Source organism: Mustela nivalis, assembly GCF_964662115.1.
Source record: "Mustela nivalis genome assembly, chromosome: 6".
In the NCBI taxonomy this organism is placed as follows: Eukaryota; Metazoa; Chordata; class Mammalia; order Carnivora; family Mustelidae; genus Mustela; species Mustela nivalis.
The window spans coordinates 53,041,869-53,056,005 of NC_139025.1; the positions used below are offsets into that span (position 1 = coordinate 53,041,869).

At 35.3% G+C, this 14,137-nt stretch overlaps 1 protein-coding gene across 4 annotated transcripts in view; it reads right to left on the minus strand.

Annotated features, from left to right (window-relative positions):
• Window positions 1-14,137, minus strand: part of TOGARAM1 (TOG array regulator of axonemal microtubules 1) — an 81,206-nt gene that overhangs the window by 40,490 nt on the left and 26,579 nt on the right. For all 4 annotated transcript variants that reach the window (XM_082735233.1, XM_082735232.1, XM_082735231.1 and 1 more), the window contains 4 exons: window positions 13,319-13,581; window positions 11,162-11,394; window positions 7,985-8,085; window positions 3,291-3,443 (listed from right to left, as the gene is read on the minus strand). In XM_082735233.1, coding sequence (XP_082591359.1) covers window positions 3,291-3,443; window positions 7,985-8,085; window positions 11,162-11,394; window positions 13,319-13,581 — 750 coding nt within the window. The remainder of the gene's footprint in view (window positions 1-3,290; window positions 3,444-7,984; window positions 8,086-11,161; window positions 11,395-13,318; window positions 13,582-14,137) is intronic.

Sequence of the window (14,137 nt, forward strand, 5' to 3'; positions counted from 1 at the left end):
ATCAGTAGTCACTTTCTTAAGTCATTAATTGGGGCTTCATATGAATATGCTAGAAAATGGGCAGGTTCAAAGGAACAACCAGCAAAGGAGGGGAATGGGAAGAAGTGGTTCTGAAAGCAAATCTTAAAACCGTCTGAAGTTTCTTACAAAATGAATCCATTCATATATGCCACCTATTGCCAATATTTTTTTTGGAAGTTGTTTTATTCCCTTGAGCGCTGTACTCAAATGTCACTTTAATCTGATTGTTTAAAGATGCAATGTTTGAGGGACTGTATCCAAGGCTACAATGTTAGTTTGGGTTGGCTCATCACTGCTCCATTCATTTAACATGTGGTATTGGACACCATTACATGCAAAGCCTAATAGGAATAAAAAAATGCAATACCTTTACTTTTAAATAATTTATACTACTCCACACCAGTTAAGTGGGGAAGAAAACTTTCTAAAGAAATGGATTCTAACCAGTATTCAAAAAGCAGACATGCTATGAACACATTAGGATCAGAAACAGACATCTAGGCTGACTGTACATTGCCACCTAAGAAAACTTCCAGTACTAAGAATGCCAGAGCACTGGGAATGAAAAGAGTAGTAAGAGATAATGTAGTAAGTTCAGCTTACGCAAGATTATTAAGGGATTTAAAAATTATGCTGCAGGGGTGCCTGGGTGGCTCAGTGGGTTAAGCCGCTGCCTTCGGCTCAGGTCATGATCTCAGGGTCCTGGGATTGAGTCCCGCATTGGGCTCTCTGCTCATCAGGGAGCCTGCTTCCCTTCCTCTCTCTCTCTGCCTGCCTCTCTGCCTACTTGTGATCTCTCTCTGTCAAATAAATAAATAAAATCTTTAAAAAAAAAATTATGCTGCAGAGCACAAAATCTATTCTGTGGGAAACAGGGAACCACTCAAGGTTTTGAGTATGGAAGAGATGGTAACTATACTTCAAAAAAGTTAATTCTGGAAGGGTATGGAACATGGAGTAAAAATGGATAAAATAAGAGGCAAGATGTCTTATTCAGAAAGCTATTGCAATTATCCAAGGAAGAGATAATGAAGGCCCATATTAAACAGAACTGGTAGGATCGTCACCACTGTCTGAACTTGGAGGGTAAGGAGAAGTAGACAAAGATGACTCTAAAGTTTTAAGCCCACATAACTGGAAAAATAGTAATGCTACTAATAAAAATAAAAACAAAGAAAAAAGGAACTGGTCCTTTTCGTCCTAAAGGAAGGTTAGTTTGGTTTTTGAGCATGTTTATTCTCCTGACCAAAAGGATAAATAGGTGTTTGGTTTAGAGTTGGAAGTATGTGTATGAAGTAATTTTCTGGACTAGAAATAACAGCTGGTCAAAAGTTATAAACATTTTTACGATTCTGCTGTCCAAAAAAGGGTGCCAATAGTAGTGAATAAAGATATTCATGGGGCGCCTGGGTGGCTCAGTGGGTTAAGCCGCTGCCTTCGGCTCGGGTCATGATCTCAGGGTCCTGGGATCGAGTCCCGCATCGGGCTCTCTGCTCGGCAGGGAGCCTGCTTCCTCCTCTCTCTCTCTCTCTGCCTGCCTCTCTGCCTGCTTGTGATCTCTGTCTGTCAAATAAATAAATAAAATCTTAAAAAAAAAAAAAAAGATATTCAGCAATTATTTCAAAGCAATTTCTAAAAAAAGAAAATTAAAAAATTGTATGTTAGGGTATGAGTTACATTTAGGAAGAAAAAAAAATTTTTTTTAAAGATTTTATTTATTTATTTGAGAGAGAGACAGTGAGAGAGATCATGAGTGAGGAGAAGGTCAGAGAGAGAAGCAGACTCCCCGTGGAGCTGGGAGCCTGATGCGGAACTCGATCCCAGGACCCCGGGATCATGACCTGAACCGAAGGCAGTCGTCCAACCAACTGAGCCACCCAGGCGTCCCAGGAAGAAAAATATTTTTGTATTGATTATCTTTACATGAGAAATAAAATATATAAGTAAATCGGAAAAAACCCTGTCATTTTCTTTTGTAAAAACAATGAGAGAGAAGAAATGTTTCACAAAGAACAGATATTGAATCACATCGTGGATGAAATACTTTAAAAATTTACCAAAAAGAAAGATAAAAGAAAAAAAAACATTCCAAGCAACTTTCCTTTACTCAATTTATTTCCACAAAAAAACAAACCAGATGTCCTAAAATGCCTGACTGCCTACACAGACACACAGATATACCCACACACCCACACATATGTGACTTCAGATGATCAGAAATAACAAAAGTTAAAAAAAATAAAATGTCATGTCATCTGCAAAAAAAAAATAAATAAAAAAAATAAAAACAAAAGTTGACCTACTATAATCATGGTTGCTACAAATAAAAAAATGACAGCTCCTTAGAGTTACTAGGAGATTAAATACCTAAATACAGTATTACTTATTACTCTATTTAAATATTTATTCCCTTTAAAGTAACTTCCTCGGAGCGCCTGGGTTAAAGCCTCAGTGTGTTAAAGCCTCTGCCTTCGGCTCAGGTCATGATCCCAGGGTCCTGGGATTGAGCCCCACATCGGGCTCTCTGCTAAGCGGGGAGCCTGCTTCCTCCTCTCTCTTTCTGCCTGCCTCTCTGCCTACTTGTGATCTCTGTCAAATAAATAAATAAAGCTTAAAATAAATAAATAAATAAATAAATAAATAAATAAAATAAAGTAACTTCCTCTTTATCCTAGAGGAAATTTAAAAAAATGTAGCTTTAATAGGTTCTCTGAAATAATGAAGAGAGCAGTCACAGAGGAGCTGCTTGCTCCACTAAATTTTTAAAGGAAAAAAAAAAAGAATGCAAATTACTAATAATTGTTAGTGATAACAAAGAAGCCTTCCCAGGTTCTACCATAGGAAAACTATATTCCTGTTTCCACAGTTTTATTCCATGGTTACAACCTAAGTAGGCATCTGGGACTTATTTATTCACATGATTTTTCTACCCCATTTTTGTGCTAAAATGTCTTGTAAAATGTGTGTGTGTGTGTGTGTGTGTAATCTTGGTGGGGGAGACGTCACCAGAGATTCCCGAGTTTTAACTTCATATGTAGTCACTTCCCTACTCTGGCTTCTCAGGCAAGTCCATTAAACAATACATGAAACCTCTATGTTCTCTTATTTGGCAAAATTACTGAAGCAATAACACATCAGCAAAGGGGTAAGAAAAATCTCAAAACTGAGAAATCTCCGTTTATTGGCATGCTTAGGGAGAATTCTAACACACTTAATTTAGGATTTAGAGACATTCAATTTATAAAAATTAATTTGTGACATTTACTAACCTTTTGTATGTTTATAATGTCTTGGGGGTTCCTTATTTTGTATTTTGAAAACACTAGGAGAAATGTCATGGGACCTATCATCTTCAAAATCACCACATCCAAACCCATAGTTCATACGTTGACCAATTATGCTTACACTGGATGCTGTAATCCCTATAAGATAAAAATACATAAAAATATTTATTTGAATGATTCAGGTAATAGTATACATAGGTACGTATCTCCCCTCTAAGTCTATCTTGCCTTCTAGGACTTTTAAAAAGGTCAGCAATGTAACATTAGAAATTATAACATTACAGTAATTTAAAGAGTTTTATCTTATTTTAAATTTTGTTATACTTTTTACTAGCAGTTAAGAACATTTATTATAAACTATATCCAAAACATTTTATAAAACAGGCTTTAAAATTACAATGAAATACAAAATTTAATGTTTGGAAGAGATAACCAAGAATATATATATTTAAAATATTACAGGCATTTAATGTTTAAATGACATATAAACCTTTATAGCAAAAAGAACAATTTTTAAATCTAGAATTTTTAAACTGTATCCTGAGAGATATTTTCCATTTCTCTCTTCTCTCCTACTCTTGTGTAGTAGGTCTACCCTGGTGTGGCTGGTGAAGCAGTACACTCCAGTGACTAAACTCAGAATCTGTAATTATACTTCCTGGCTTTAAGTCATAGCACTGCCACTTAAACTGCTGACAGAATCTGATTTTTAAAAATAGGGGATAATAGTATTACCCCTCCAGGATGGTCGTGAGGATTAAGTAAATAGGGATACTCTAAATAGCCAAATCGGGGCACCTGGGTAGCTCAGTCAGTTAAGCATCCGACTTTTTTTTTTTAAGATTTATTTATTTGAGAGAGAGTGCGAGAAAGCATGAGAGGGGAGAAGGTTAGAGGAAGAAGCAGACTTCCCACAGAGCTGGGAGCCTGATGTGGGACTCAATCCCAGGACTCCAGGATCGTGACCTGAGCCGAAGGCAGTGGCTTAACCAACTGAGCCACCGAGGCGCCCCTAACCATCCAACTCTTGACTTTGGTTCAGCTAATGATCTCAGGGTCCTAAGATCAAGCCCCAGGTCAGGCTCCTCATTCACTGGGGAGTGTGTTTGAGATTCTTTCTTTCCCTCTCCACCTCTCCCCATACCAATAAATAAATACATCTTAAAATAATAAAAACAAAAACCCTAATGTGGGTCTCCTTTTAACAAATATCAAAAAATTTTAATCTATATTTGAACGTTTCGACTGACCACCCTATACCAGTACTTTGAAGCTATTAAAATCACAAAATATCTACTAAATGGAAAATCCTACATAATATATATTTAAGTCACCATCTATTTTCATATGTATAGTTCCCTACAAATACCACTAGGTAGTAGTAACAAAACACAATTTGTTCTTAAAATTATTATGGTTTTTTTTTAATGGTTTTTTTAAAAAATAAAAAAACAGGATCATGAGGGAGAAGGGGTGGTTGGTGGCAACCAGTCAACAGAGGACTGCCGGGTAAAAGACAACAAAAGTCACTTCACAGACAGTCAAAAAATATTTGGTGTTAAATGATAGAGAACTTCTGGGAGTAACGTGGATATCTGTCTATATTCCTCTTAGTTTTTATTTTATTTTATTTATTTATTTGACAGATTGAGAGAGAGAGAGAGAGAGCAAGCAGTGGCACTGGCACAAGCACAAGAGAGTGGCAGGCAGAAGGAGAGGGAGAACCAGACTCCCTGCTGAGCAAGAAGCCTGATGCAGGACTCTATCCCAGCACCCTGGGATCATGCCTGAGCCGAAGGCAGATGCTTAACCAACTGAGCCACTCAGATGTCCTGAACTCTTCTTAGAAGTTTTGATAGTTAATCCATAAAGATAGCATCATAAAGTTACTGGATTTAGGTGCAACTGTTTTTTATTAATAGCAGGTATTACTAATCTGATGCTACAAAAAAAAGTCTACTATAACATAATTCAGGAAATGTTCCTATATAAATGACCTATAGCACATTTACCTATGTGCTATAATAGGGAGTGAAATATGAGGCTGGAAAGGTAGACAGAGACAGATCATGGAAATATTTACTGGAAATGAGGACACAAAGACAAGTTGGATTTATAGTATCTACATAATTATTTTTGTTTTTCTTTTCAGATAGTCTTTACTCTAAGCATTAACATTTTTATGCTTTATCAATTAAATGATAAACTTATAGGAATCATTTACAAAACCCTATCAATTCCACAAAAAAAAAAAAAATGTAAACCCAAGTTTATAAAATCCTAAACTGTTAGCAACGTTACATTTAGAGGGCATATTAAATTTATCCAAGAATATCTCACTGTGAATTCAACAGCAGAATTTCCAAAACTTGATCTTAGAAATACTTATTTATTAAAAATAAAGACTTTTAACTCTGAAGATCAATTCACTAGTTGTGAGGTGAGGTCCAAGAATCTCTGTTACAAGTATCCCTGGTGATCCCAAGGCAGGTAAGTTTGAGAAATACCAAATATTAGACAAGTTTGGCAAACACCAAATATTGTATATAGACGTATGTACTGCTCTAAGAACTTTTTCACTTTACTAAAACTTAAGTGGCTTATGAGGTCAGGGGGAATTTCAAATCTAGGCTTTCTAAATCTATTCTTTTTTAACTCCAAACATATTCTTCCAGAAGAGGGCTTCACTTTTGCAAAGAAGACAAACTTACATAATGTTATGAAGAATTTACTATAATAATCAGCCTTAAAAAGGGATTTAGAAATATGTTTAGGTGTTATGTTTCTTTGTGTCTCCTCCTTTAAGGGAATAAAAGCCAGGTGTCTATTATGCATTAGGTGCTTATATTCAAATGTTCATTACTCCTTCTCAAGGTTTACATTACCAGATGAGGGAACTGCATTTCAAAGCAGTTAAATCACTTGCCCAGCTCATGGATGTGGTCAAACTGGGATTCCATCTGGGGTCTTTCAGACTCCAAAACACATAAACACTGTCTTCCTGTGCCTAACAGATTAACTAACTCTTTGTGGAATACTAGCTTTGTGGAAGCCAATATACCAAGCATGTATGGTTGAATTAGGCATTCATGATAATAAAGGCACTAGGTAGGTAATCAGAGGTAAATAATCTCTGGGGATTGAGAACCTGAGAGTCCAAAGAAGTAAAATAATGCCAATACCATTATAAAGATGTCAGTGCAAAATGTAAAGATATCACGAAAAAGGTAATAATCAATTTTTTTGTCTGAATGGGGAGGTTTTACAGAAAAAGCAACTGAACAGTTTTCCGAGCTGAATTGGGTGTGGTATGGATTCCACATTTCACCCAGAAGAATTTGTACATGTAACTACAAAAAGAGAGGAAATGGTATTGAAAGTGGTCTGATTTAACTGGAATACAAAATTACAATGAAGGAAGTGAAATATGAGGCTGGAAAGGTAGACAGAGACAGATCATGGAAGAATGCCCTAAATAAATTAAGGCTGGACAATACAGTCAGACTTGCACTGAGGCGAACTGATTATAGACGATGAGACTAAAGCCGGAGAAAAATCTTACAAGGCTAAGAAAGAAAGGAATGAATAAAAGTGATAATGGAGACTAAAAAGAGGAGATGAAATTAAGACATATTTAGGGGCAAGAAATTTTAAAATATTAGTAGACAAATACAAACATACATAGCTTTTTAGAGAGGAAATTATATATAAGGTAGAGTAGCTTCAAAGTTGTTAGGACTTTTATACTGAGATCATGTGAAAATAAATGCCAATGTGTTATAATTCACTCATAATCCAAAACAGTGTTACCCATCATAAAGAAGAATCACATGCAGTTTCCATCCTAAATAGATGAGAATCCAAATATTTCTCCAAAAGATTACTAATAACTAAATCTATTTTCTGAAAAGTGATGCTATACATTAGAGACTTCCAGGTTAGTTTACGAAATTCTTAACAAGATACAAACAAACTTAACTATTAGTTACTGTGTTTAAAAAAAAAATTGTCTTTTGTGATGCCTAGTGGCTTCCAAACTATGCTGCCTATTAGAATCACCCTCTGGGCTTTCAAAACTCTGCTGGCCAAGTCACATTTCTTATCACTTAAACCAAAATGTCCAGATGGAAGAGCCAGGCTAAAGCACACCTATGAGCTTAAAGGGGGATCAATTATTTCAGTAATTATTTTTTCTTCCAAGAATAGTACAGTACTTATTCTTGCCAAAAAAGCTCTTGTGAGGAGTTAAAAAGATGATTAGTCTTAACTGGTAACTATAAAAATTCTACATCTGAAATGCATTTTTTATATCATTTAAAAATCATACTTTCACAATTATTATATGCTCTCCCTGATATGAGGAACTTGAGAGGCAGAGTGGTGGGTTTGGGTGGGTAGGAAAGGAAAAAATGAAACAAGATAGGATTGAGAGGGAGACAAACCATTAAGAGACTTAATCTCACAAGACAAACTGAGGGTTGCTGGGGTAGGGGTGGGATGGAGACGGTGGTTGGGTTATGGACATTGGAAAGGGTATGTGATATGGTGAGTGCTGTGAAGTGTGTAAGCCTTCACAGACCTGTACCCCTGGTGCAAATAATACATTATATGTTAATAAAAATAATTGATTAAAAATCATACTTTCTATAAAACGTACTTATAAAATAGCTATAAAATACCTGCAGTGGGGCTTTGGTCAGCTACCTCAGAGTTTCTATTCTTTGCAGAAGAAAGTCTTGTTGGACAAGGCTTTGATCCAAATGTTGGAAATATGTCTGACCTACAATGAAACAAAGTAATTTCAATACACATTAAAGATAGTAAAATATTCTTAAATATTAAGGCAGGAGCAAGTACAAAAACTATAGCTAAGATTATTTTTTATTGGTATTCCTAGTTCACTTTTTGAACTTTCAATCCCTTGATATATAGGCAGTTCTTAATTATTCATGGAAAGATTACCAAAGGCAGGGAAGATTCTCTAACTCATATTATATAACCTTTTGTTGGGTCAAAAAAAAAAAAAGGAAAATCAAAACTGATCCAAAGAAATTCATTCCAACACCAAAGCAAATGACTCCTAATCATTTAATATACTATTTGCCCTCATAGATAATAATACAAAAAAAGAGACTGAAATGCATTACAAATTAGAGATAAGCAACAGGTGGGTTATATTAGCACATGCCATTTTCTTCCTGAATTATTCTGTTATACTTTCTGACATCATAGAGACTCACAGGCTTTGTTTCACAAAGAAAGTGACAGAAGAATGTTAAATCTGAATGTAAAGGAACTGTTCAAAATCACGCAAGTGTTGTAATATCAAAAAGCCAGTGATGGATATTATAAAGAAGAGATTTTACAAAGGAGCATAGTTCTTAGTAGTTGGGTAAGCATATTTGTTAATTGGCCTAGAGAGACGTCAATGTTAAACTTTTTTTAAAAATTTTTTTTAAATGTTAAACATTTTTAAAGAGTGATTTCTCTAGAATAGATGATAGGTTTCTTTAGTCAATTTACATTTATACCATGTACCTGACTTGAATGAAAGAAAATACTTTAAGTCTTTAGAAGAATGATTCTCAAGAGTTTTTCCTCCCCAACCCACTTAAAGATGAAAGCCCTACATGAGGTAATAGTGGCACTCTTTGCCATGATTCTTTTTTTTTTTTTTTTTAAGATTTTTATTTATTTATTTGACAGAGAGAAATCACAAGTAGATGGAGAGGCAGGCAGAGAGAGAGAGAGAGGGAAGCAGGCTCCCTGCTGAGCAGAGAGCCTGATGCGGGACTCGATCCCAGGACCCTGAGATCATGACCTGAGCTGAAGGCAGTGGCTTAACCCACTGAGCCACCCAGGCGCCCCTTTTGCCATGATTCTTAAGGCAAGATGCAAGCTGGTTAAAAATAATTGTTTTAAAGCTATTAAATTTAAGCAGAGAGTCAATTATCATATGGTTTCACGTACTTGTGGAGCATAAGGAATAGCATAGAGGACATTAGGAGAAGGAAAGGAAAAGTGAATTGGGGAAACAAAAAGGGGAGATGAAGCATGAGAAACTGTGGACTCTGAGAAACAAACTTTGAGGCTTTTGGAGGGATGGGGGTAGGGGACATATTAAGAAGGGCACGTATTGCATGGAGCACTGGGTGTGGTACATAAACAAATCTAAAAAGAAGAAAGAAATTAAGTGAAAAAAAAAAAAAGCCATTAAACTTAATGTGAAAATACAAAATTCATTAAAGGTAACTGAGTCCAGAAATGAGGGTATATTGAACTCCTCCTCACAGAGTTCAGTATCTGAAGAGAATAATTCCACGAGACAACATAGAGAATAGTGAATTCTAAATGTTACAGTATAAAGTGAACTTTTCTTTTCTTACCAACTAGGTTCTAAATTATTTACAGGACCTTGCAACTGCAGGTGTATTTAACATAAAACTTTACATCCATAGAAGATAAGGGAAGGACTTCAGGTCTAAAGAGATAAATATCTATTTTAAATGCTGATAACTGGGTCACCTGGGTGGCTCAATGGGTTAAAGCCTCTGCCTTCAGCTCGGGTCATGATCCCAGGGTCCTGGGATCAAGCCCCGCATCCGGCTCTCTGCTCAGTGGGGAGCCTGCTTTCTCCTCTCTCTCTGCCTGCTTCTCTGCCTACTTGTGATCTTTGTCAAATAAATAAAATCTTAAAAAAAAAAAAATGTCTGGGGCGCCTGGGTGGCTCAGTGGGTTAAAGCCTCTACCTTCAGCTCAGGTCATGATCCCAGGGTCCCGGGATTGAGCCCCGCATCGGGCTCTCTGCTAAGTGGGGAGCCTGCTTCCTCCTCTCTCTCTCTGCCTGCCTCTCTGCCTACTTATGATCTCTGTCTGTCAAATAAATAAATAAATAAAAATAAAAAGCTAAATGTTAACTATCCTATGACCTAACAACTCTACTCTTAGGTTTTTGTCTAAAATAAAGAGGGAAGAGATATCCCAAAATCCTAGAAGAGAGCCACAGGAATTTTCAGAAATCAAGGTGGGATCACTATCTAAGACTTAGAGGTCACTGAGGTAATCTGGTAAAGTTTGTTGAATTGTTTTACCAGAAAAAAATGCTCTGGGGTATCCAGGACTCTAACTCTAGAACTGCTGTAAGGAGATTCCTGGGAAGGCTGCAAAAGCTATGGCACAGAGGCCTGCGCTATTACAAGACAATGAAACAACAAAATATAAGAAATGGGAAGGTAACAGTTGGGTGGAGTTTATCTACAAATTAGACAAAACTGGTGCTGAGTTTTCAATGAAAGTAGTAATAACAGCTTAAAGGTCCACTGCAAAAGACTCAATGATCCAGAATAGAGCTAAAGAACAAAGAATATTAGGATAAATCTCAGGCAGAACAACTAGGACTTGGGAAATAAGAATTTATATATTACTGCAGGTGCTCTAAGTTAAAGCTGATGTGTTCTCTTTCTCCATGCATCCCAAACCAAAGCCTAGCTAGATAGTATCTATAAACTTTCCCACTGTCTTCTAAATGTACTTCAACATTTTAAGAACTAGAAAATAGGGGCTCCTGGGTGGCTCAGTTATTAAGCATCTGCCTTTGGCTCAGGTCATGATCCCAGAGCCCTGCATTCTATTGGGCTCTCTGCTCAGCAGGAAGCCTACTTTTCCCTCTCCCACTCCCCCTGCTTTTGTTCCCTATCTCACTGTGTCTCTTGCTGTCAAATAATAAATTAAAAAAAAAAAAAAAAAAAAAAAACCACTAGAAAATAAATAGCTAAGTTTTTTTCAAATACGGTATTAGGGATCAGGCTACAAATTAAAAGATCAGCATTCATTTAACACATCAAAAAATAAAATACATTATTCTCTTCCCCTGGGGAGTTGTAGACAGAGAAGAAGTCAATGATTCTTGGCTATAAACTCCACTTTCACTATAAGAGCTGATGTTTGGAGAGGAAGATCGAGACGGTGAGTCCATGGTCAAGTCGAGCTTAATTGCAGAATCAGGGCTTTCAAGATCAGAGGTACTGCCACTCAGTTTTGCTCTTTTCTTAGCTGCACTATTACGAAGGGACCTAAGAGAACTCTGCATCTAAGGAAAAAAACAACAACAATTAACTTACAAGACATTTATATGAGTAAAGGTTATCCTTAGATTTTAAATTCCATTCACTATACCTAGCTAGCCAGTGTCCAATCTGAAACTAACAAGATGGTATTAACGTATTTGTACATAATAGAAATATGTATTTTATAAACAACCAATTTATAAACAAAACTGTAAGCCGCGTAAGAGGAAGGATTTCAAGCTATTATTCACCATGGTATTTCTGACATTGAGAATAATGACTAATATAATAAAATTTAATTAGTAAATGAATCATTCAACCAGATGGTAGATATCTGAGTTGAGGTCAGAAAGGTCTAGCCAATCTTAGGTCACTGGTGTGTAGATGTGGCCATTTAGAAATTCTGTGAAAAGTAATGTTTTCTAAAATTAGAAGTTTATATCACGATTGTCAGTATTAGGGGTCAGAGAATAACAGATGACTATATGTGACTTCTGAAACCAAGTATTTCTAGAAATGTAGAGTAGAAGATGCCCTTACAAAGATATTAAAGTTGGGAATAGAAACCTGAATGAATTAAGGAACCCAGAAATATACATAAACTGTTTCACTTACATTTTGATTATAATAATTAAAATGGTTGATTCTACAGTATGGCCACTTCCCTAGTAAATCCTTAGAATTAGAAAGCTTGCCATTATAAAAATAGTACTATCCTCCTGTATTTATCAATAATTATATAAAAGAAATTATCCTTTCAATTATTCATTAAAAGATAAAGGGCTATTTTTAAGGTATCATACAAATAATGCAAAAAGATGTAGCATCAGATGAAATTTATGAGTTATGTAGGAAAATGATCCTTCCAGAACTTTCCTCCCTTTAAATGAATTCTTTTCCTAGTACCAGTGAAATATAACTATGGGTTCGGAGGGAAGGAAAGACTTTACAAGCCGTCAGAAGTTGGAATGACTAATTAATTTATTTAAGAACCAATTTTGGTACACATGTTTAATGCTAAAGAAATATCCTTAAAATGAATATGCATTAATTTTATTTTACTGTGCAAACTATCAGTGTATGATGCTTACATCTTAAAAGTAGGCAAAAATAAGACCACAAAATATAACTGTTTCATTACACACATTTAACGTAAAACAATTTTTTAAACCTGACATCAGGCAGACTAATATGATGAAAAGAAAGCATCTATGGAAAGAGTGCTCTGTATCCAAAGTAATACAACAACCACATTCCTTCTGTGACATAATTAGTAAGTACAGGGTTGTCACAATGGCAATGGATTTTTATAGTATAAATGGAGTGACTGAGAATTCATAGTTCATGAAGATAAATAAACTTGTACATATGCACAACAGACATGCTCAGGAATGTCCAAAGCAGCACTGTCTGCAACAGCAAAAGACTAAGAATAGCCCAAATAAATTATGATAATATCATAAATGTAAAAATATAATATATCAAAAGTACACAAATACATAAAACACAAATTAATGGTGACAGTGGTTGCTTCTGGTGAAGGAAAAAAAGGAACTGGATCGGGGAGGGAACTATATTATGTTATTTATTTAAAAATAGGAAACATGCAAATTGTTCATTTGGGAGGGATTAGCATATGGGTATACTGCTATATAACTCATACTTTTAAATTAAAAAGATGTAATATATGCATAGAAGAAATGCTGAAAGGAAACACATTAGAGTATTAATGGCAAATTATTCTGGGTAGTGGGATTTGGTGTGATGAATTTTCTTCCAATACTTCACTATAGTTTCTACATTTTCTATAACGATCATAAAATACTTTTATTAAAAAAAACATGTTATGGAATTAAAAAGTACTTGATTTTACCTTAAATAACAGATATTATATTATAGGAAATTATAAGCATTTAAAAATTATTAAAAATGGTATTTGGCGCTAACCTCTTCTTGATCCAAATCTTTATCTCTGATATCTAATTCTGAAAGATCAATTTTAAGACTATCTTTTTCATTCTTCCAAATATCATCAGGCTCTTTCTTTTTGGGTCCCACTGTGCTCAAGTCAGCTTTATCAGGCAAAAGACTGATTCCCCTTGGTATGGGAGGGACAGGTTTGGTCCCATTTAGGCCTCGTCGGGAAGATGGTGATCTCACCAAAGCAGGTATAAGTTGAACTGGAGAAAGTTTTTCTTGAGAATTTTCTCCTGCATGAAAAAAATATTTTTTACTTACATTTTTTTAATTTCAGAGAACTGGGAGTTATAATCATAAGTGTTTGGAATACACTGTTTTAAAATTAAAAACACATTATCTTTTATTAGAAGAATATTATTTAAAATCAGATCAACATATTAGTGTCCCCTAACAAATATAATAAAAATGAGTCACTAGAAATTCTTTCATATTAAATAAAAACATTATATACCAGGTTAAATTTTTATCTTTATACACATTATCATAACCAATATTTGTATGATAAAGTCCACAAGCAAGCCAGAAGGACTACTTGCCTGGCTTCATTTAATTAGGTAAGTAACCTATGAGTGACTATTATATGCAAAGCAGTAGTGCTGGGCACATGGGAGAACAAACTTAATGAATTCTCAGCTTTCAATACAGTATTTGATTTTGTGGGAAAGACAAACATAAAAAGAAATTAATGGAGGAAATGAAGGTGTAGTTCTAAAAAAGAATGGTTAGGGGCACCTGGGTGGCTCAGTGGATTAAGCCTCTGCCTTCAGCTCAGGTCCTGATCCCAGG